Consider the following 24,206-nt stretch of genomic DNA (forward strand, 5'->3'; position numbering starts at 1 on the left):
TGATTTAATATTTTAGGGCATTCTGCATAGTTCCTTTAACACATCTCATTTCTGAAACACCTAAAAAGATCACATCTATCTAGAAAATGCTTTCTCATTCATAATTCCTCTCTAGGTTAAAACAGAATTATCAAAAAGTTAAATAGTCCAAGACATAGATTCCAGATTTTAAGATCAACTTAAATGACAGTGAAACAATTAGGAACCTCATGAAAAAGCTTATTTAAATTCAAATAATAATAGCTTTCACCATGTGACAAATGAAGGTACAACCTAAAACTGTAAAAATATTAATAGCCACCAATGTGCTAACAGAACAAATGACAAAACAAAGATTTATATAGGGTAAGTTTATCTTTTTGTATTTCTGAACTTGGAAATTCTCTTGATCCCTAAACAAATAAAATAAAAAGCCAAAAATCAAAATCCTGAATAAAATCAGACTCCAAAAACAAACAGTACATAAAACAAACTCACCACACTGTAATACTGAATAGAATGTACTCTGACCAAACAAAATCCCAATGAAAGTGTTTTAAAACAATTATTTTTTAAAATTAAACTTCAACTAAGCTCAACATATAGAAATATTATAAGGCATAATATCAAAAAAAATAAGTATGACAATAACTTGTTAAATGTTGGTTAGAATAAAACAAAACAAAATATCCAAAGCCTTAGCTTTGCAATTCAACCAAGCTCATAGCTGGACTTTTATTCTTCAGCAAACATAAACTAAAAACCTTCCTCGTTCTCAATTTAAGAAAAAGAAAAGGTCTTTCCTGTTAACACATGTATTGTTCCATATCTCCAACCACCAGTATTTGAAAGTTCAGTAACTACAAAAGGAGTGTGAGACGTAAAAACAGCTGGGTATTTATTTTAGAAACAATTTTCTAAAAGGACTTTGTAATAATGAACCATACACATTAGGCAATTCTAAGCAAATGTGTTTTTACATTTGATAGGATTCTAGAACAAACCTCTGTGGCCCAATCAGATCAAACATTTAGAATGCATCTAAATCCCCAGTCTCAAACTGGAATGGGGAAATTTGTTTAATTACTGTAAATCCTATTAAACCAATCTTCTTTGTAAAGTGGAAAATGTCTGACCTCTGAGGGCTCTGAAGGGTATAATGAATGCAGAGTTTAATTAGGGCCCACTGTTGGCTCACTATAATCTATTAATTAGCATTCTCAGTTCTCTGCAGTGTCTCACTTTACTTTAAAATTGCACCCTTTGCTTTTTGGACCAAAGTTATACAATTTTAGGATTGCGTGGTAATTATAGTGGGTGCAGGAAGAATATATTCCTGCCAGCATTGCTGCTTAATTAGGGCAAGGGGTGGAATCTAGTAAGGCTGTGTTCACCCTCCTTCAGTGCATATGGTTTTTTTGGCATCATAGTCCTGTGGACTGTTTCACTTCCACTGGACTGAAGTGCTGAGTCCCCACTACACTCTTTGCAGAAGAGTCAAACACTTTGCTTTTGAATGTAGTTTAATAACTACAAAGGATACTGTCATTGCTTTTTATCCACACAGCTTTCAAAGAATAGGCATAATTAGCTGCCTCAATTATTCGAAAATAAAGACATATACCAGTAATTTTCTTCCTTGTTAAAATGGGCATTTCCAAGTTGCTTGATGATAAAAAACATCTTGGTGAAAGGCACATTTTTAGTATCATCAGAAAGGTATACTGGAGGCTAGATAATTCAATGATAAATCTAGTAATCTGAATTCAACTTCTACCAAAATCCACTTTAAATTATATATACACTTATATTGATACACATTACATTTATACACACACATACTGTCAATATACTCTTGAAAGGTAGGAACTTTAAAGGGAATTGTTTATTCATGTGTAATTTTTACACAATATTTATAACAAGAAGTTACAGCTCAACCACTTTTCAGGTAAACGTAAGTAAACTGATTTTTATTAATAATGTATTTGAGATTGAATAATATTCAAGTATGATATACTATGATGCCTAACTGTCTAAATACATACAAAGTACCTCATATTTGAGCACGGAAACACTATCAGTACATACTCCAAATTTATCAATCTGATTTTTACAAACTAAAAAACCTAATATCTACCCTTGAAATACAGATACCGTTTTTAAGACCTATGCTACATTGGTACCTTCCTATAAGATTAAATAAAGCAAACTCCTTTTTTCTCTCTTGATATTTACAATTCAACACCAAATTATAAAAACTTTCAGAATGTATCTGCTATTATTTCATATTTAGGAATGCTAAACTTTTGGTGTTGTACTTACCTTCTGAGAACATAAACGTGAACTGAAGAAAACCTATTTCCCCCTCCTACTGTCATATGTCATTTAAATATTTTATCTTGTACATCAGTGATTCTCAAGGTGAGGAGATATCAAAATCACCAGGATGTTTTTTAAATAAATATATCTAAGATTTTAAACACTTTTTTCTCTACACACATTCCTTCTACTAAGGGTCACTGACAAAGTTAATGATCATTATGTGCAGGAAGGAGCCTGTCACTACCCTGAAGTGTAGTAGGCCGATAAAAGGTTGAGAAGCCCTTAGCCAATGGTCCCTTGTTTATTTTCCCTTCTGTCACAACTGAGCTCAAAGGTGACAAGAGAATAATCATGAATTCCCTATGGCAAATGAGCAACACATTGGCTTAAGAATTAGATGTACTACATTCTAAAGATCCCAAAATTGGTTTATCTCAGAACTACCAGAGAAGGTTGTTTAAAATATAGGCTCCTGGACTCCATCTCCAGAGATATTTATGAAGCAAAAGGCCTGGAAATCTATATTTTAAATAAATAAATGTATCAGAATAAACATTTAGGAACCTTGTCCTTACTTTTAAGATCTAACACTGCGGTCTATTTCAATTCTTCTCCTTCTTTTCACATTTTTGTTTTTAAAGTCTTGAAGACTCAAACTCAAGAAACTTCCTAAGGAATACTTTTTAAAGGACATTTCCTCTTTTTTAAAAAGAGGCTGGGTCTCTAAGAGACTTAAAATTTAAGTATACTAATAAAACATCCAGATTTTGTATAATGACAAATTACATTTAATCACTGGTTAAAAACTAAATGCAAAGTAGTTTGAGGTTATAATATACCTAAGAAAAGAAAATTATCATAATTTCTAATTATTTTGAAATCTCTGATTCAAATGAATTCAAGGTTTAGTTTTTTGGGTTGTTTTTTTTTTTAAGATTTATTTGAGAGAGACAGAGGAGGAGCAGAGAGAAAGGCAGAAAGAATCTTAAGCAGACTCTGCACTGAGTGGAGCCTGATGCGGGACTATCTCACAACCCTTGGATCACCTGAGCTGAAACCAAGAGTCGGATGCTTAACCGACTGAGCCACCCAGAGGTGCCCCAATGTTTAGTTTTTAATTCACATTGTACTATCAAATAAATTTGAAGATTTTTAACTCTGTGATGTTAAATTAACTAGTACAGACACAATAGTATATAGGCATTAAAATAATGATTCAGACACATAGGGCTTTAATATACAGCAGATGTGTTGGCTAAAAAAGGTCACAATGTAACACCTATAATATTCCATTTGTATAAATTTTATGTGTGTATGCACAGAGATGTTCATTATGGAGAAGCAACAAAATGTTAACAATGGAATAGCAAAGATTTCAGAGATGGGAGGATTTGGGATAAATTTTGATTTCGTATCTATCTTCTTCAGTATTATTTTTATGATCAGAGAAAAGAAGCTATTTTTATTACTGAAAAAGTAAGTCTGTGGCTTTAACATACAAAACAATATAACTAGCAATCTTCTTCAAATAACCAAAAGAGTAGATAGGAATGTCTGAACTGAGTATTAGTAATAGAATGGTAAAACAATCAAAAGAAATCTTAGATTTACTTCATCAAAGACAGATTACTTCTAATTCCTTCTTCCTTAGCATCATTCAAGAACGCTGAAGAAATCCAAATAAGTTTATTACTTTCTTCATAATTTTTATTAACCTAACCCCAAAACAAAGTATAACATCAACAATAAGATGGCTACTTTAAAATTCTCCTTTAAGAGTAACAGAATTTATTAAGGTGGCAAATAATTCAAACACACATTTAAGAAAAGTTCTAAAAGTCCAAAAAAAAAGTATGATTAAGATTTTAATTGCTGAGGGTGCCTGGGTGGCTCAGTCATTAAGCGTCGCTCAGGTCATGATCCCGGGGTCCTGGGACAGAGCCCCGCATCGGGCTCCCTGCTCAGCGGGAAGCCTGCTTCTCCCTCTCCCACTCCCCCTGCTTGTGTTCCCTCTCTGGTTGTCTCTCTGTCAAATACATAAATAAAATCTTAAAAAAAAAAAAGATTTTAATTGCTGGAAGCGTGAATATGATTTGTTCACATCTTTGGAGTCATATGTCACTCAGCAATGTGACATGACAGTGGCCAAAACATCAACTATAACCTGGAAGAGTAGGAAAAAAAAAAATGTTTCATATATCTAATAGGTTAGCATTTAGCTCTCGAACTGCAAAGCCCTAATTTTAATGCCTAGTTATCTCATTTATTTTCTAGAAGCAACCAACCACACCAAATTGCCTTTCTTCCACCTTATACCTGAAGAACTAAAAAAGAAAAAATTTTTTTTGACTTTTAAAAATCTACATAAACATCCTCAAGTTAAACTTTCATGAATGCCAAGAGAAAAAACTGCATCCCATTGTTGGTACTTAATATTTACATTATCAATACTAACTTCTTAAAACTAATTGTCATTCTGTGCTATCAACATACTGATTTGCCTTGCAGTAGTTTTTCTGGTTTTTTCAAGACTGATTTTTTTACACCTATTATGGTAAATTTTTTTTCTTTCTTTTTCTCTGTGTGGACAGCCTCTTGCCTCAAGTCCGTTCCTGGAAGACTGGTGAGATGTCACAGGTGTGCAGCAGCCACTAACACTTATCTCTTCCCTCCCTTTCTCCACCCCCTCCCTCAAACTCTGCAGGCCATGGAGATTCAGATACTTTGCATACAAACAAACAGACCAATACAATCTGACAACCTGAATTCATTTTGTCTGAGCCCTCATTTTACAGCTAGGCCTGGTGATGACTAACTTAACATCACACAGGTGGCAGTGCACAGGACTAAAATCGGGGTCAGTTGAAATGAGTGTCAGCACACCAGTCGGCCAGATAATAATGTGAGCCATAAGTTGTGCGAGGTGCATGATGCTTGAATGCCAAGTTCAACCAGCAAAAATATGGAACTCTCCACAAATTTGCGTGTCATGCTTGCGCAGGGGCCATGATAATCTTCTGTATTATTTTGATTATTAGTTTATGGGCTGCCGAAGCGAGCACTACAATAAATCTTACTGCTACACCTGACACTTAAGGTACGTAGCCTGAATAATTTTGATAACGCATCTTAGAGCAGATGACAAAATTAAACTCTCGCAAGAACTGGAGAAAGGTAATAACAGGCTTAAAGAAAAGACAGGAAGAGAAAGAGAAGCAGGGAAATGCAAGTGGGAAAAGCAAGCAAGAATAGTGAGCAAGCAGACCTGGCAACCAGAGAAAAACAAAGGTACAGGACCAAATCCGGAAAAGGTTAAGAAATGGAGGATAGAAAAATACTCAGATAAATAGGAAAAAGAAAGATAAATGAACCAAGAGGAAAACCTAAGAAAAGAAAGAGAATAGCTCATTTCACTTACACACATGAATTCAGTCAGTAAAGGTAAACATACATATAAAACTAACCTGGTTTTCTTCCTGCACAACTCTATACTGTTCCTTCCAAATAGTGATTTTGGAAGCTTCATCTTTTCTCAGGGCTCGTTCTTTCTTCAGCTCTGGGCTCCAAAAAGTCTTAATGCTGTTCATTGAAGAACTTAATTTGCTCTCCTTTACTTCCACATCCTTCCGCAAGAGATCATTTTCTCTTAATACTTCTTTCAGCTGTGTCTGCAAATCCATGATTGTATTATCTCTTGCCTGACGAAGAGAGTGAGGAACAGTGGAAGCCATACTCACAGGAGGGAGGTGATGCTCTCCAAATGCTATGGTGTCACTAGCAACACCACTGCTAGCTATATTGGGGCTACTGCCCATAGCAGTCATCCTGACACCATACGGCAGACGTCCCCCAGAACGGCCAAGCGTCATAGTGCTTTTAGGTGTTTCTGAACCCACATTTTCATGGTCACTTAGGTACATAGGGCCAGATGTGGCATAGGCAGCATTTAAGGATTGGATATTCTCCATTGAAAGGGTTTTCCCACTGCCACCTCCAACACTGCTTCCAGAACTCCCTCCTGTACTGTTGGTTCGACGATGACCCAAACGAGGGGAACGTGGAAGCCTAGGTGAACGCCCAGGGCTTTGGTTGCTCGGTTCCACCTTCCCAACTGAGCGAGCACTTCCATACATGGTTGCAAGATGAACGTGGGTGCCAAGAAAGGTGTAAAGCAGAAAGCAAAATATGAAATTCCGTGAGGTTTCTCGATGGCTATAAGTCTGCTTAAGGCTAATCAGGAGTAACAGGTCTTCGGCTGTCCAGTCTTGAAGAAATACCTTATACCATATCTGTAATGAAAAGATCACACATTAAATCCCCCAATAATAAATATTTGCCTCTCAGAAACTTTTCATTACCCCCACATAAGAAAGATCTCCCTTCCTATCATCTGTTTATTCACGCATTCAAAATTTGTCTACAGCACATTTTACTGTAAACATCATTTTAACAGTATTTTGCATGTCTCAAAACTGAATACTGAAACCATGCCATGCAAATGGAAAAGAAAAAGAAATGAGGCATAAATACTAGCAATGAAAAGATAAAACTCAAGTTTGAACGTATGATTTTCTAACTAGAAAACCCAAGATTATCAACTAACAAGTTAATAGAACTCTACAAATCAGATACAAGATCAATATATAAATATCACTACTTTCCTATACATTAGTAATAACAATTAGAAAATGCAATTTTTTTTTAAATCCCACTCACAATAGCAACAAAACCATAAAAACACTGGTATAAAAAGGTACAAGCATGAAATACTTCAAATCCTAATGAAAATCTCTACAGGATTCTCCAAATAACTCAACAAGCTGACTCTAAAATTCAAATAGAAGAGTAAAGGTGTAAGAATAACCTAAACGATTTGCAATAGAAGAACAAAGAAGATGTTCCTTAGCAAGATAAATTACAGGTCCATGATCCTTCACTTGCAATGCAAAAATCGTAAAACCTCTAAAAGTAAGTTTTTTTTCTTCTTCTTTAGCAGCAAAACCTGACTTGATCTGGTATGAGGTCACTTATTGTTTATAGGTATTATTCATACAGTCGTTGAGAAAACAATGTATATGATTACAGGATACTGCATAATGTCCACTGGGTAGCAGGGGGAAAAATCTGGACTCCAAACCACAACTGACCCCCAGGATTTCTCATAAGGACTCATAGCCTTTTAAAGCTACAGTATTTAGGGCGCCTGGGTGGCTCAGTCATTAAGCTTCTGCCTTCGGCTCAGATCATGATCCCAGGGTCCTGGGATCGAGTCCCACATCTGGCTCCCTGCTCAGCAGGAAGCCTGCTTCTCCCTCTCCCACTTCCCCTGCTTGTGTTCCTCCTCTCGCTCTCTCACTCTCTGTCAAATAAATAAAATCTTTAAAAAAAAAAAAAGCTACAGTATTTAAAATTGTATGGCACAGGTTCAGGAACAATTAACTGGATATGTAAGTTTAGTATATGCTAAAAGTAACATTTCAAAAGAGTGAGGAAAAGACAAATCATTCAATGGGGTTTGAACAACTGGTGCTCTTGGAAAAATAAATTACATCCCTACTTCACACAGTACACAGAAATAAATCTGATGTACATTAAAGGTATAAATTTTATTTTATTTATGTTTTTGAGAGAGTGTATGTGCATGTGCACCGTGAACAGGAGGGGGAGGTGGCGCAGAGGGAGAAGGAGAGAAAGAATGACAAGCAGGCTCCATTCCCAACATGAAGCCCGATGCAGAGCTCAGTCTCACCACCCTGAGATCATGACCTGAGTCGAAATCAAGAGTTGGATGCTTAGAATGGCTAAAATTAACAAGTCAGGAAATGACAGATGTTGGCGGGGATGCGGAGAAAGGGGAACCCTCCTACACTGTTGGTGGGAATGCAAGCTGGTGCGACCCCTCTGGAAAACAGTATGGAGGTTCCTCAAACAGTTGAAAATAGAGCTACCATACGACCCAGCAATTGCACTACTGGGTATTTACCCCAAAGATACAAATGTAGGGACCCGAAGGGGTACATGCACCCCGATGTTTATAGCAGCAATGTCCACAATAGCCAAACTGTGGAAAGAGCCAAGATGTCCAGCGACAGATGAATGGATAAAGAAGATGTGGTATATATACACAATGGAATAGTATGCAGCCATCAAAAGGAATGACATCTTGCCATTTGCAACGACGTGGATGGAACTGGAGGGTGTTATGCTGAGTGAAATAAGTCAATCAGAGAAAGACATGTATCATATGACCTTACTGATATGAGGAATTCTTAATCTCAGGAAACAAACTGAGGGTTGCTGGAGTGGTGGGGGGTGGGAGGGATGGGGTGGCTGGGTGATAGACATTGGGGAGGGTATGTGCTATGGTAAGTTCTGTGAATTGTGTAAGACTGCTGAATCACAGACCTGTACCTCTGAAACAAATAATACATTATATGCTAAAAAAGAAGAAGAAGAAGAAGAAGATAGCAGGAGGGGAAGAATGAAGGGGGGGAAATCGGAGGGGGAGACGAACCATGAGAGACGATGGACTCTGAAAAACAAACTGAGGGTTCTGGAGGGGAGGGGGGTGGGGGGATGGGTTAGCCTGGTGATGGGTATGAAAGAGGGCACGTTCTGCGTGAGCACTGGGTGTTATGCACAAACAATGAATCATGGAACACTACATCAAAAACTAATGATGTACAGTGATTAACATAATAATAATTTAAAAAAAGAGCTGGATGCTTAACTCACTGAGCCACCCAGACACCCCAAAGATACAAATTTTAAAACTACCAAAAGTACTAGAAGAAAACTTAGAAGAACACCCTTGTGAACCTGAGTTAAGGTAGGGCTTCTTAAGTAAGAAACAAAAAGTAAAAACCATAAAGAAAAACAAATAATATATTTAATTATGTCAAAATGGTGAAGTATTATACCAAAAAATACTATAAGCAAAATTAAAAAAGAAACCAAAAACTAGGTGAAAAATGTGTATATATACATATGTATAAAGATCTCTACAACATGTATAAAGAATTCCTACAAGGAAATGCCAAATTTGAAAGAGCAACAGTATGAAGGAAGGGACCTTGTATTGTAAGAGGAGGTTGGGGGCAAAACGTTTATGGAGGCTTTAGATTCACTTTATATTCATACTACAATAAAACTTGAATTTTTTAAAAGGAAAATATGTTCATATTCTATAAGTATAATTAAAACCAATTTTAAAAACACATACACAACTATTTACTTTCCACACTTCTCTCAAAAATAAATCAACTAGATCTCCACAGCTTCCAAATATAGTACCAAAGAACTGGCTTAGGTCAAGTAAGAGGTATCAGCACATTAAAAATTATTTTCCAAAAATCCACTATTACACAGAATTCTTAAAAGTGTTTCTTCACCGGGGCACATGGATAGCTCAGTCAGTTAAGTGTCACACTCTTGATTTCGGCGCTTGATTTCCGCTTGGGTCACGATATCAGGGTGTGAGAATGAGCCCCCAAGTTGGCTCCACACTCAGTGGAGTGTCTGCTTGTTCCTCCCTCTCCCCTTTTGCCCCCCCAACTCGCATGCGCGCTCTCTCTCTCTCTCTCTCAAATAAAATTTTTTAAAAAGTGTTTCTTCACTGAACACTCTACCCAAGTAACTCACGTGGTCAAAAATAGGATTTTAAAGAATCCGTATACTTTAGTCAAACTCAAACAGGTTACTCTTCAGAAATATGAATACACTGGCAGTCTCACCTTATCATTAGTAAAAATAGCCCCAAGGTAACAGCAAGCAGAACAGAAAATACATAGAGTCTGAATCTTCAAGGTTCCATCTCAGAAAGAGCAATAGTATACCAAGTTCGGAAATTGCAATATTCTACTAGTAGTGTTAGGAAATTCCTCTCCAGGAATAACCTAGTTTAAGAAGTAAAAATTTCTTCCTATGATTTTTTTTAAGTAAGTTCTATGCCCAACATGGGGCTTAAATTCACAGGCCCGAGATCAAGAGTCACGTGTTCTATTGCCTGGGCCAGCCAGGCACCCCTCCTTTTCACGATTAATCTGAACTGTGAGGTAGGTGACAAGTAATAACCTACATATTACTGTTTGAATGAATTCTATTTCAAGATGAAAGAGAGATGCAAAGCTTTTTCTTTTAATTAATCTGAATATTGTTTAAAATAAGAGAGCCATTCATTATCCAGAATCCCTTAAATAATAACAAAAGCTAACACTGAATATTTACCATATGTCAGGCATTGTGTTAAAATTTTATAAGACCTAATTTAATATTTAAAAGCCTCCCATAACATAGGTACTGCCATTATCTCCATTTTAGAGATGATGCAAATAAGGCTTATAGGTGTTAAGTGACATCTAAAGTCACATAGCCATTAAGTGGTAGGGTCAAGAGTGGAATTAGGGCACCTAATTCCACAGCCCTGGAGGCTCTTAACTACTGTGCTTAATCACGATCATCTGCTGATAAGAACATCTCAAATGTTCATAGGATATTAAAGGCTTCCACAGTTTTAAGGCAGTGTGTCCTGCTGATCTAGTACTCATTAAGGTAATTTTAGGCTTTCCAGGTATAAAGCTTAAATAATCACATTTCTCTTTCTATTAAGGAGAAAGTCTTTCTTCAAAGATGGTGGGCAAAAGAACAAAGTAAGTGAAAGTAACAAAATAATGAGTAATAATTCAGAGTCTCAGGAATCATGCCATCAGAACATTCAACTGCCACATTCAAGAAAAAAATTCCCAACTGTGCTTTTGTGCAGAATTTTATTTTCATGTAGTCAAGTAACTGAATCACACTGAATAGGCTAAGATCCAATAACAAAAACTCCCATCAAGTTTTCAACATTAGCAGGTGCACTCTAATGTTCAAGTCACTTTCAGATCCAAAATGGCATTTGCATGTGGAGTCTTTGCTATTATCAGAACCGTATTCATTTACACAACAAAAGGAAGAAATTTACTAGCTCTGAATTCCTCATACTGGCTTTTTAATCTCATGAGCTTCAGGGAAGATAGTGTTCAAAAAAATTTGTTTCTTTTAAAAAGATGCCAGACATACAACAAAAATAATAATTCTTGCACTTTAAACAACTGACAAAAAAGAATTAATTCTGACCAAAAAAAAGTTAGTATGATTCCATGTATGCAGAATTCTAGAACTAATTTATTATGACAGAAAGCAAATCAGTGTGTGCCTGGGGATGGGGTTGGGGGAGGCATGGATCAAAAAGGAGGAGGAAACTTTCGGGGTGATGCAAACGTTCATTATCTTGACTTGAGTAATGGTTTCACAGGCATATACATAACAAAACTCTTCAAATTATGTATATATTTTTTAAGATTTTATTTTTTTAAGTAATCTTCACACCCAACATGGGGCTTGAACTTACAGTTGCAATATCAAGAGTCACATGCTTTACTGATTGAGCCAGCCAGGCAACCCTCACCGAACTATATACTTCAAATACATTCAGTTTAGTGTATATTAATTATACCACAAAAGTTTGGGGAAAAAAATTTCACACTCCTAACTCCCTTGTCCTTAATTAATCCAAAAGAAACACCTTCACTAATTATACAACTGGAATCCTGATTGCTGCTGGATAAAATCATAAAGCTGTACAGTTTGAGCCCATTATGTTGCTCCCAGGGTCCTTTAGTTAGCTTCCTATCCATATTTTGTTAGCTCCCTATCTACTATCTATTGTGGTGGTTATTTCAAATCTTCTCCCTCTCCCTATCAGACAGAACATGTGAGTCTCCTGGGTGAGAGACCAAAAACTTTATCATTCACTGCACAGCAAACAGTATGAGAATGTCTGCATTGGTTCCCTGTTACCCCCAAGTCCAACAGATTACAAGAGGGGCCCAGATAGATGCTACACATGCAGTGGGTTTGCACTGCAGCTGAGGATACTTAGTTTAGGGAATCCACCACTTTTAAAACGAGCAGTAAGCCTGCTCTTTCCCAATGGGAAACATTACCTCAAGGTAGCCTGCTGCATACACAATCCTGAGAAATGGCCCAGGTTAAGAGCACTCAGGGCCTTGTATTCTTAGCATACCCACAAAGGCATGCAGAAAAGACCCATGGATGACTCACTCTCCTGACAAGCATTTTGGTAGTTTTAAGGTATCTCCATAAATTCATTGATACTGCTCCCTTCAAGAGGGAAAGCAAAATTCCTCTCTCTCGGAATGTGAACTGGACTTAGTGATTTGCTTCCGATGATGTTTCACTTCCAAGACAACTCATAAAGGAAAATGGGCCTTCTGTCTTGGTCATTCTTTTGGATCCCTTATTTTGTAAGGACCTAGCTGCCATTTGTAAGGATGTTCAAGCTACCCTATAGACAGCCACATAGTGAGAAACTGAAGCCTCCTTCCAACAGTCATGTGAGAGCTTCAAAAAAGCTCTTCCAACTCCAAACAAGCCTTCAGATGACTGCAACCTCACAAAATATCTTGAGCCAGAACCTTGAGCCAGACATGCTCTACATAACTATGAGATGGGGACGCCTGGGTGGCTCAGTCAGTAAAGCGGCTGCCTTTGGCTCGGGTCCTGATCCGAGGTTCTAGGATCGAGTCCCACATCCGGCTCCTTGCTCGGTGGGGAGCCTGCTTCTCCCTCTGCCTGCCACTCCCCTGCTTGTGCTCTCTCTTTCTCTGACAAATAAACAAAATCTTAAAAAAAAAAAAAAAACTGTGAGATGTTTGGGTTTTTTTAATCCAGTAATTTTTTTATTTTTATTTTTTTTAAAGATTTTATTTATTTATTCATGAGAGACAGAGAGAGAGAGAGAGAGAGGCAGAGGGAGAAGCAGGCTCCCAAGGAGCAGGGAGCCCGATGCGGGACTCGATCCCAGGGCCCTGGGATCATGACCTGAGCCGAAGACAGACGCTTAACCATCTGAGCCACCCAGGCGCCCATCCAGTAATTTTTTTAATACCACAAAAAAATAATAGATTTGTTCCTGAAATCTTTGTTTCGAGGGGGCATACCATACTGTATCACAATTAAAAGTGTGTTTCTTTTTGTAGGCTCTAAACAATTCTCAACACCATTGCCAGAATGATCTTTTTTTTTTTAAGATTTTATTTATTTGTCAGAGAGACATAGCAAGAGAGAGAACACAAGCAGGGGGAACGGGAGAGGGAGAAGCAAGCTCTCCGCTGAGCAGAGAGCCAGACTCAGGGCTTGATCCCAGGACCCTCGGTGGGATCATCACCTGAGCTGAAGGCAGACGCTCAACAAATGAGCCACCCAGGCGCCCCACCAGAATGATCTTCTAATACGATTCCCCAAGTGGGTCAGGAACCCCTAAGACTCCCTAAGATCCTTTCAGGAGGTCCATGAGAACAAAACTACTTTCATAATACTATATTATTTGCCTTTTTCACTGTACACTCTTACAAATGTATAGTATTATCTTTCAGAGGCTACATGATATGTGGTATATCCCACTGACAACTAATGGAATGTATACTTGTATACTCTTATGCTTTAAATTTTTCTCAATTTTACTTTTTTTTCAGTTTTACTTTCTAAAACAGTACATAGTAATAGATATAGCCTCCATAAACAAAAGCTATTTATAGTCCTGATTTTCAAGAGTGTATAGAGATGGTGGAACAAAAAGTTTAAGAACCACAGCTCTAAAATTTAAATATGACATGAGCACACCTACATACTTCCTTTGATGGCTTCCCAAAATAAGAATCTAAATTCCTTGGCAATGCATATAAGATTTTTCATGATTTCGGTCTTGCCTACCTCCCTAAGGCAGTTTACTTCTTAACCACTCTCCTTTTCCATGTGACAGCCATGATCAAGTACCTGCAATTTCCTGAAATACCATGCCCTCTTTTTATTTCTATGACCTTCCTCTTCCCCCTCAAGTGACTAACTACTTACCGCTCATTTTTCCAAACTAAATTTAATAGTCACAGTCCTACACAAACCCTTAAATCCCTCAGTCTAATTTAGGTGCACCTCTCATGGAACCAAGAGCTTTCAAAATACAATGTACTATGTTTTAATTAATTGCTTCCTTAAAGGAATACCTTATCTCCAAAACCTAGCATAGTGCCTAATACAAATCAAATATGCAATGTTTGCTGAATCCACAAGTCAACCTAAATCTGAATATAATTCAGTAAAATAGTTCTTATATTCACAAGGTGGTAGTAAGCTTGAAATTAGTTTAAGGAAACTGCAACTAAATGCAATGTAAGACAAATATAATGTAAGCCCTTTTATCATGTTAATAATAAATCCTTTATGTTAATAAACTTTATTTTTAAATTGTAACCAAGTTCCATAAATTGACATCCTCCTTCTCTATGTTTCGCTATGTATTTTTGTCCTCTAAAATTATGCCCTGAAAGTCATAAAGAAATGTACTAAACAGTCAAGATTTCAATATTTTAAAAAACAAACTGTTCTTCTTAGATGAATAAAAATAGGAAATTCTGTAGCTACATTTTAATTCCAAAAAAAGACACCATAAGCTCAATAAGAACAGATTAATGCCTCTCATTTTGTAAGAAAATTAAAAATTCTCTCTCTCTCTCTCTCTCCCACACACACACACACACACACACACACACACACACACACACACAGCAATCACATGTAGAAAATATGCCTATGGATATAACATTGCTCTTAATACTTAAAAATCTCTATTAAATTATCTGTCAAGTTAATATTATAGCCTGAGACCTATTAAGTACTTCAAATGAGTTTTCTTATCCTATATTTTGAGTTTTAAAAAATACTAAAAAATATCAGCAGTGTTTAAATCTCTGCAAGTTTACCCGATTTATGTTTAGAAAAATTTCCTAAAATCTAATTTTGACAAGAACATTACTAGAAATCTGGTTTATCTTAGATTTGGTGTTTATTAATAACATAGTTTCACCATCTAATATTTCCATGTTCCCATGAAAAATTACAATTTTTTACAGTTTTTATTTTCACCTAACAAGCATTCTTAACTCAAAAACAGCCTAAAAGCCTCAAAATAGTGGGTTTCCCTACCAAGAGAAGGTTCAATTTGTTCTCAGAAAATAAAGTCAAGAAACCTAAAATTAATTCAGTTTTGGTGGTATACACTTATAAGCAAAGAATTTTTTAATTTATTTGACAGAGAGAGAGAGAGAGCACAAGTAGGCACAGCGGCAGGCAGAGGGAGAGGGAGAAGCAGACTCCCCACTGAGCAGGGAGCCTGACGTGGGGCTCATCTGAGCCGAAGGCAACCGCTTAACCAACTGAGCCACCCAGGTGCCCCTAATCAGATTTATTTTTAAAACAATAGTCATTTTTTATTTATTTTTTTAAAGTCATTTTTTAAAGTTCCCCAAATGAAGTGGAATGGCAAAAATTAAAAATACAATTCCAAATCATCAAGCAATAGTGCTCAGAATACATGGACACAGCTTTTTTATCACCCTCCTTAACACTGTTGCTCTTCATATTGAAGCATATTAATAACACCATGCTCAAGTATGAAACCAAAAATCTGACCTGAAATCTTTTCTGGGGAGTGAGTGTAAAATGTACAGTAACAAAAATGTAATGCATAGACCTTATATACATTTCACCCCTAACAAGCTCCCTGTTAAATAATTCTTACTGTATTCCTGAGGCTTAGTCAAGTAGTATCTAGTAGGAAAGGCTTGGGCTGGTTGGTTCAGCTCCATGATTTAAATGTGTAACATTAAACAAAATATATCTGTCAGAGCCTCAGTATCCTCATCTATAAAATGGACATAGTGTTCTCCTCAAAAGATGGCTAAAAGGACCAAATCAGTGAGTAAGTATAAATATCTATCTAGTTCTTAGTAGGTTTTCAATAAATGTTAGTCATTACATTTCTAGGAATTCATCTTATACATATTTTCACATAAGTGCGAAAACAGTAAGAATAAACTGAAAATAAAATAAGACGACTCTGGTATAGTCTAAAATTATGGTAATACTCTACAGATATTAAAAATAATACCGTAAGTCTGGGGCGCCTGGTGGCTTAGTTGGTTAAGCATCTGACTCTTGATTTCAGCTCAGGTCATGATCTCAGGGTTGTGAGATCGAGCCCTCCATCGGGCTCCGCGCTGGGTGCTGGAGCCTGCTTAAGATTCTCCCTCTCCTTCTCACCCTCCCCCCGCCACTCCAAAAAAAAAAAAAAGTAAGTCAGTACGTAAATTATGTAAATTAATTTTTTTTAATTTATAAGAATAATACAAGAAGTCATGAGCAAAAGTGGGTTTTTACACTCTTCTATACTGATTGAGGTTTTAACATGAATATGAGTTACTTTCATAATTTAAAAAGTAATATAGACCCACACACACACGGACAACTCATTTTTGACAAAAGTACAAAGGCAGTAACGGTACAGAAAGTGAGGCAATTCTGCTCCCCACAACAGGAGATCTGAACAGTACATCTGTGTGGCTGCCACAGTCCACCCCTTGCACTGCAGAATTACTTCTCCACATGGGAACAGGAAGCCGCTTCTCCGTGATTCTCACAGGTCTCTGTTGTTGAGGGGAATCACAGAAGAGGAAGGTTACTGAAACAAACTACAGATGCTGTCAGTCTCTCAAGAACACAAATGGTACTCTTCTTCTCCCTCCTCCACTAATTTCATCCTATTTACAGGTCTTAGTGGCTTACCTGATGGCAACCCAAACTTTCACTCCCAAGGGGCCTAACCCCTTGATGATCATATTCATCTCAGGCCAGGATTGCTGGACACGTCCATCCAGTTAAGATGGGACAAGGGAGTACCAAAAGGTGCCCAGCTGGATCACCTACTACATATATTATTCCCTGTCTCCATTATGTTCATACTAGGAAAAAATTACAATCTAAATGTCCAGCAATGGGGAACTGGCTATATAAGTTAAGGCAAAACTATAAAATGAAATACCATCTGCAATAGGTTGAATAGCGTCACCCCTAAATTCAAGTCAATTAGGAACCTCTGGATGTGACCTTATTTGGAAATACGGTCTTTGGAGATGTAACCAACTTAGGATAAGTTCTACTAGATTATGGCAGGCCTTCAAGCTAATGACTGGTGTCTTTCTATGAGAAAAGAGAGAGAGATTCAGTCCCAGAGACACACACAGGAGATGGCGGTGGAGACTGGAATGGTACAGCTACAAGCCACAGAACGCCAAGATGGCCAAGAGCCAGGATGAGGCAACCAGGGACTCTCCCTTAAGCCTTCAGAGGGAGCAAGCCCTGCCTACACTGATTTTGGACTTCCAGCCTCCAAAACCGAGGGAATAAATTTGTGGATTTTTACATCAACAAGTCTGTGGTAATTTGTTATAGCAGACCTAGAAAACTAATATACCACCTCATTATAACTGATGATGTAGCTCTATACTTAATGACAAAGAAAGATGTTTGTTATCCACTGTCAAACCAAAGACAAAAAAGAAAAAGTTACAAACACAGACTCCACCTGAGTTTGGCTAGCTGGGTTTTTTTTGAAGTTTCAGCAGGATGTACAACTCTGGGAAGTAAGATATCTGGTGGTGATCTCACTTTCTTGCCAAACCACAGATTTTTTTCGAGTGTATACTATTTTTTATAATCAGGCCCAAAATATAAAACTTTTTCAGGAACGGGTGGTATAAAGATATCCAACAGAAATGGTATATTGGCATAAGATGAAGCCCTAGGCACTAAAAACTCCCACTACCACTTCTAGAATAAAGCCTGGTTTCCTTATAGCCAAAATCAATGGATTCTCTTTACTTTCACTGCATTTGACACTACTGACCACTTCGATCTTGAAAGCCTTACCTGGGTCTCTTTAGTACTACTCTTCTGATTCTACTATCTCTCCAAGACAATCCCTCTTTCATACATTTTACTGGCTCCTCTTCCTCTACCTATCCTTAAAACACTGGTACATACCTTACAGCTCTATCCCCAAACATGTTGTCTCCTGCAGTTTTACTTTCCCTGGGCAATCTTACCCACAGCGACTGTTGGAGCTCGCTTCAACTATCACCTATTTTAGGCAGGTACTTATTTTAGTTTAGGTTTTTTCTCAATCAATATTCCCAACTCTGGCTTCCCCCTTGGCCTGCAGACTTACATGACCAACTACTTACTATACATATCTGCCAAGATTTCCCACAGACAACTCAGCAGTTCTAACTAAACATACATTTTCCCTACAACATGCACTTCTCCTATGTTCTCTACTTTGATGGAATTCATTTTGACGCCTCCTTTTTCACTCCTCTATTCAACTCTCATTAACTAAACAATCACTGTGTACCATCAATTCTTACCTTTCTAATATATTTCCTTTCCATCCCTACAGCTACAACCTCATCCTGTTTGGCCAGTACTACTGCAACAATCTCCTTAACAGCCTACAATAATCAATTGTAGTTCATTTTGATAGACATCAAATTGAGGGTGGGAGATATATTAAAAATGCCAGGCAGTCATTTTTCATTTGATAAAAGCGCCATATTCTAATACCCTGTGTTTTCTCCCTCCAAGCCCCACTGAGAATCAATACACTTTCTTTTGTATGCCTTTTCATTTTTGCTTCACCATTTTCTAATTGAGCTATAATTCATATATCATAAGTTTCACCATTTTAATGTGTATAATTCAGTGATTTTTTTTTGTATATTCACAAGGTTGCACAGTTATACCACTATCTAATTGCAAAATACTTTCAACACTGCAAAAAGAAATCCCACAAACCCATAAGCAGCCACTCCCCATTTCTCATTCCCCAGGCCCTGGTAACCATTGTCTCCATATATTTACCTACTGTGGACATTTCATATAAATGGAAACATAAAATAAGAGGGCTTCTGTGTCTGGTTTCTTTCATTTAACATAATGTTTTCAAGATTCATTCATATGTAGTATTATATCAGTATTTCATTCCATATAATGGATAATATTTTGTTGTATGGAAATTCTACATTTTGCTCATCCATTCATCAGCTGATGGACATTTGGGTTCCTATTATAAATAATCCTACTATGAACATTCATGTACAAGTTTTTGTGTAGACATATGTTTGTAATTCTCTTAGGTATCTACCTCAGAGTAAAAGTATTTGAGCAATATGAAAAGTCTATGTAACATGTGAAGGAAATGTCAAACTGTTTTCCAAAGTATCTGCAACAATTCTCAGTGGCAATGTATAAGGGTTCTAATCTCTCCACGTCTTCATGGACGCTTGTTACTGTCCATCTAGCCATCCTCAGTGGCAATGTATGAGGGTTCTAATCTCTCCATGTCTTCATGGACGCTTGTTACCGTCCATCTAGCCATCCTCGCTAGTGTGAAGTGTTAACTTACTGTGATCTTGATGTTACTTTTTATTTAAATAATAATCTTCAAAAAATTATAAGCATATTTGGACTCAAAAATATTTGGTGTCCATTTTGGTAATATATGTTACTAATATGTTTATTTTTTTTATTTTTTTTAAAGATTTTATTTATTTGACAGAGCAAGACACAGCAAGAGACAGAACACAAGGAGGGGGAATGGGAGGAGAAGCAGGCTTCCCGCCTAGCAGGGAGCCCAATGTGGGGCTCGATCCCAGGACCCTGGGATCATGACCTGAGCTGAAGGCAGACACTTAACGACTGAGCCACCCAGGCACCCCTACTAATATGTTTATACCTATGGCATTAAATATTACTACTGAATAATACATGCATATAGAAATAAAAATTCAAATAATAAAAATTAAAGTCTCGTCCTCTGTCCTTCTCATTACAGATAACCACTTTTGACCATTCTGCTTTTAAGTCTAGTCTAACTCTAGATAAATAATTTAAATAACTCTAAATTATTTAATTTTTCTTCATACCTTTTATTACCATATAATATGCAATTTGTTTCATTTCTCCATTTTGATATTGCCAGCTTCCTTCACTAGAATGAAAGCTTCATGAGAACAGTAAATTTTCCCTTTTCTGTCCACTGCTGTACCTCAACACTTAGAATGGGGCCTACCACATAAAAGGTAGGTGATAAATATATTAAACAAATAAACATTAATTTTTTAAAAGATTCTACTTATTTATCTGACACAGAGAGAGAGAACGTGCCCACACTCAAGCAGGGGGAGATGCAGACGGAGAGGGAGAAGCAGGCTCCCTGTTGAGCAGGGAGCCCAATGTGGGGCTCGATCCCAAGATCCTGGGATCATGACCTGAGCCGAAGGCAGACGCTTAACCGACTGAGCACCCCAAATTTAAACTCTTAACCTCCTACCACCTATCTCAGTATAAGATAAGCAATCTGGGTTCCCAGTACACCCAACTACCTGACATGAATCACTTTTTTTTTTAAGTAAGCTCCACACCCAGCATGGAGCCCAATGCAGGGCTTGAACTCACAACCAAGACCTGAGCTGAAATCAAGAGTCAGCTGCTTAACAAACTGAGCCACCCAGGTGCCCCTCACATGAATCACCTTTCTGTTATTTTTACATTGTACAAGTGCGTTACATTTATTTTCTGATCTATAACTGTCTTCTTTTGTCTACCATCAACTCTAAAAACAGAAAGCCAATAAATAGTTTAAAATATGATGACAATGTAAACATTATTCACTGAGAACCAGGTAGTAATGTTCTACAGAGAACATGTAATTCTGCCTGCTCCCTTCCTAGGATGTACTAGAATTTATGAATACTTTCTTTACATGTTTTGTCTGTATTTCTTACTACACCATACACTCTATGAAAATAGGATTTTAATACACACATACACCTTACTCATTAGTGCATCAGAGTATGCATTCAGTCACCATATGTTTATAAACAGATGGACAGAGTTGTGGAAGGAAGAAGAGGGGAGAAAAGAAGTGGGAAGATCAGGCCATCAAGAATGTGAAAGCCAATCTACTACAGACATTCTGTACCTTTATATAATATCCATTCATAAGCATCAAAATGAGACAGAATTAAGGTGAAAAAAAATGAGTCTACATATCCTATAAGCTCTATCAACTAAAGGTTAAGTTAGAATAAGAAAGTAGTATCCTGTCTCTGTAATTTCACAATTTTTACCATAAACATGTATTGCTTTTAATATCCAATTCTCTTAGTTTTAAAACCCTTCTAATATATGTGGGGGGCGGGTGAGATTTGGGGTTTTCTACTCTTAGGTCTTTAGTAAAGTTCCTTCTGGAAAACTTCAATTTTCACTCCTACCAAGAAAAGTGTTTTTTTGTATCCCTTAGCCAGAATATACAGATGGCCATACCGAAGTAGTAATTATGAGAATAATCTACTTCAAAGCCTCCAAAATGAACCAAAATGCTGCTGAGACAAAACCTCAAGGAAAGTGAAAGAGGCATAGCTTGTAGAGGTCAATTCTTTGTGATCTAGGGTTTTTCTTAACATCCTAAAACCTACTTCCCATATTCATTACCAAATCTCCATGAGGTCTTAAAGTAAAACAACAAAACTCAGTTCAGACCTGGCCACTACTACATATTCACCCCACAGAACTTGTCAACTAGGTCAGGAAAACCATAAAGAGAAGATTACCAGAAAATTCCAGAATCATTTTTCCCTGTAAGAAGAGCATTGGTACCAATACCTATACACATACTGAGGGAAACACACCCCAGCGGGCCCCACCCCACAGATACCCATACACAGCCTCTCAGAATCCTGGAGTACACCCAGAAAAGCTTAAAATTAAAAAGGCTTCCACACACAATGATTGTATGTCAGCCTTTAATTCTCACTCTTCCCACAAATAGCTACAAGCATAACATGCAACTGCAAACAGTAGTCTCAACTCTTTCCTCACAGATTAGAAGGATAATAGCTCTCTACAACCTGAATCTCCAAAGGAACACCAAATATTCATAAATCTAAGGAAAGCAGAAAACCCTTCAATAGCAACATAGTAACCTACCTCAAATTAATTACAACTGCCACAGATGTACTCTTGAGAGGTTTTCAAGGTGAACTAGAAAATATATCACCCATTAGCTATTTAAAGCATTGTATGCGGGGGCGCCTGGGTGGCTCAGTCGTTAAGCGTCTGCCTTCGGCTCGGGTCATGATCCCAGGATCCTGGGATCAAGCCCCGCATCGGCTCCCGGCTCAGTGGAAAGCCTGCTCCTCCCTCTCCTACTCCCCCTGTTTGTGTTCCCTCTCTCGCTCTCTCGCTCTCTGTCAAAAAAAATAAATAAAATCTTTAATAAAAATAAAAATAAAGCATTGTATGTGAAATTGTGACTAAATCTCAAAATTACTAGTCCAACCTGCTGTGATGGGTTGTACTCATGAGTAATTAGCATTTATTATCAGAAAATGAATTGAATATTTTAAATACTGTATTTCAACATTTGTAAGATTCTGTTCATTTTGTTAAAGGGTCATAAATGTCACTAGGGGCAAGAAGTACGCTGCTATCTTAAGCACTTCATGCAAAGATTAACAGATAAAATTTTAAAATCCCATTCAAGTACAATTTGGCAGAATCAATCAAATCCATTTCAAGTGTGCATGCCCTCTGACCTAGAAGTCTCACTTTTAAAATATCACAGGTTTAAGGATATATGTGCAAGGGTGTTCAATTATTGTATGATTTGTACAGCAAATAGAGAAAACTTAAATTTCTACCAAGAGATTAAAAAATGCTATCTACAAACTATAAAATAAAATACTATTAAAAAAAAAAATTCCTGGGGCGCCTGGGTGGCTCAGTCATTAGGCGTCTGCCTTCGGCTCGGGTCATAATCCCAGGGTCCTGGGATCAAGTCCCATGTCAGGCTCCCTGCTTGGCCAGAAGCCTGCTTCTCCCTCTCCCAGCGCCCCTGCTTGCGTTCTTGCTCTATCTCTCTGTCAAATAAATAAAATCTTTTTTAAAGATTAAAAAAAATAAAAATAATTCCTTAAATCTATATCTGATAACCTCTATAAAGACATCTCTAATATGTTTTGAAGGAGAAAAGAAAGTTACAGAAGAATTGTATAATACAATCCCATCAGTATACAAAAGGTTGCATACATGTATGTTTGTACACACAAAGAAATGATCTGGATAGTAAGAAGCTATTTCTGAAAGGTCAGATGGAATCAGTTTTTCCCTTGCATATATACTTTAATAGTGAGCATGTATTACTTTTACACACACATACACACACACACACACTTCTCACTGTAAACTAAAGGCTTAAGTAAGGACCTCAACCATTCAGCACTATTATATGGTAATTAATGGGCTAGGCTCCTGGCTGATAAAGTCCCTGTGAGTAGTAGGTTAAACACACACACACACACACACACACAATCTAGATATATATACACACACACCCTACCAGTTAAAGCACATATGTCTCTGCTTCCACCTTCAGTATACAGCTTCTCAGGTTTGCTAAAACCGTGCATCAGTTTGTATGACCTTAATCTGATTCTCATAGAATCCAAAAATTACAGAATTATGTGGCTACAGTAGCAATGTTTTGGTGACATTCCTACCAGAAAAAGCCCCTCTGCTAGGAGCAGCAATAACACTTAACACATCATGGCTGCCATTCCATTCTTCTTTATGGGAGGATGAGAAGGTGATTAACTCAGTTATAGTCAAGGTAATTATGGTTTTTAGTAATTCTTATCAATCAGTTAATCAAGTTAATTGTAAGGTCTATCAAAGTTCTCACCATGACAAACATCTTGTCAAGCAGTTACTTAGAAGCAAATACAAGGTTATTAATCATAGTGTTCTCTACTTACAAAACAACCTGTGCCACTTAGTTCAAGAGAGTCCAGCTGGAGGTGATAACCTTTCCCAACCACTCCAGTCCTCAATGATATCCTGATATCTTAAAATCCTAAAATATTAAATTGTCTGAATTCCAGCTATATTAC

The 24,206-nt window shown here is 37.2% G+C and overlaps 1 protein-coding gene and 1 non-coding gene across 4 annotated transcripts in view; both read right to left on the reverse strand.

Moving 5' to 3' along the window:
• Positions 1-24,206, reverse strand: part of ERC1 (ELKS/RAB6-interacting/CAST family member 1) — a 563,373-nt gene that overhangs the window by 514,783 nt on the left and 24,384 nt on the right. For all 3 annotated transcript variants that reach the window (XM_088025858.1, XM_088025859.1, XM_028121160.2), the window contains exon 2: positions 5,766-6,590. In XM_088025858.1, the coding sequence (XP_087881984.1) occupies positions 5,766-6,434 (669 nt within the window). In that variant the 5' untranslated portion in view covers positions 6,435-6,590. The remainder of the gene's footprint in view (positions 1-5,765; positions 6,591-24,206) is intronic.
• Positions 5,258-5,363, reverse strand: LOC114222621 (U6 spliceosomal RNA). The gene has a single exon (XR_003611974.1). It is a non-coding gene; the product is annotated as a U6 spliceosomal RNA (small nuclear RNA).

The sequence above is a fragment of the Eumetopias jubatus genome, unplaced genomic scaffold (assembly GCF_037043125.1).
Source record: "Eumetopias jubatus isolate StellerSeaLion01/CBP00866 unplaced genomic scaffold, mEumJub1_p1.0 scaffold_8, whole genome shotgun sequence".
NCBI classification, from domain to species: domain Eukaryota; kingdom Metazoa; phylum Chordata; class Mammalia; order Carnivora; family Otariidae; genus Eumetopias; species Eumetopias jubatus.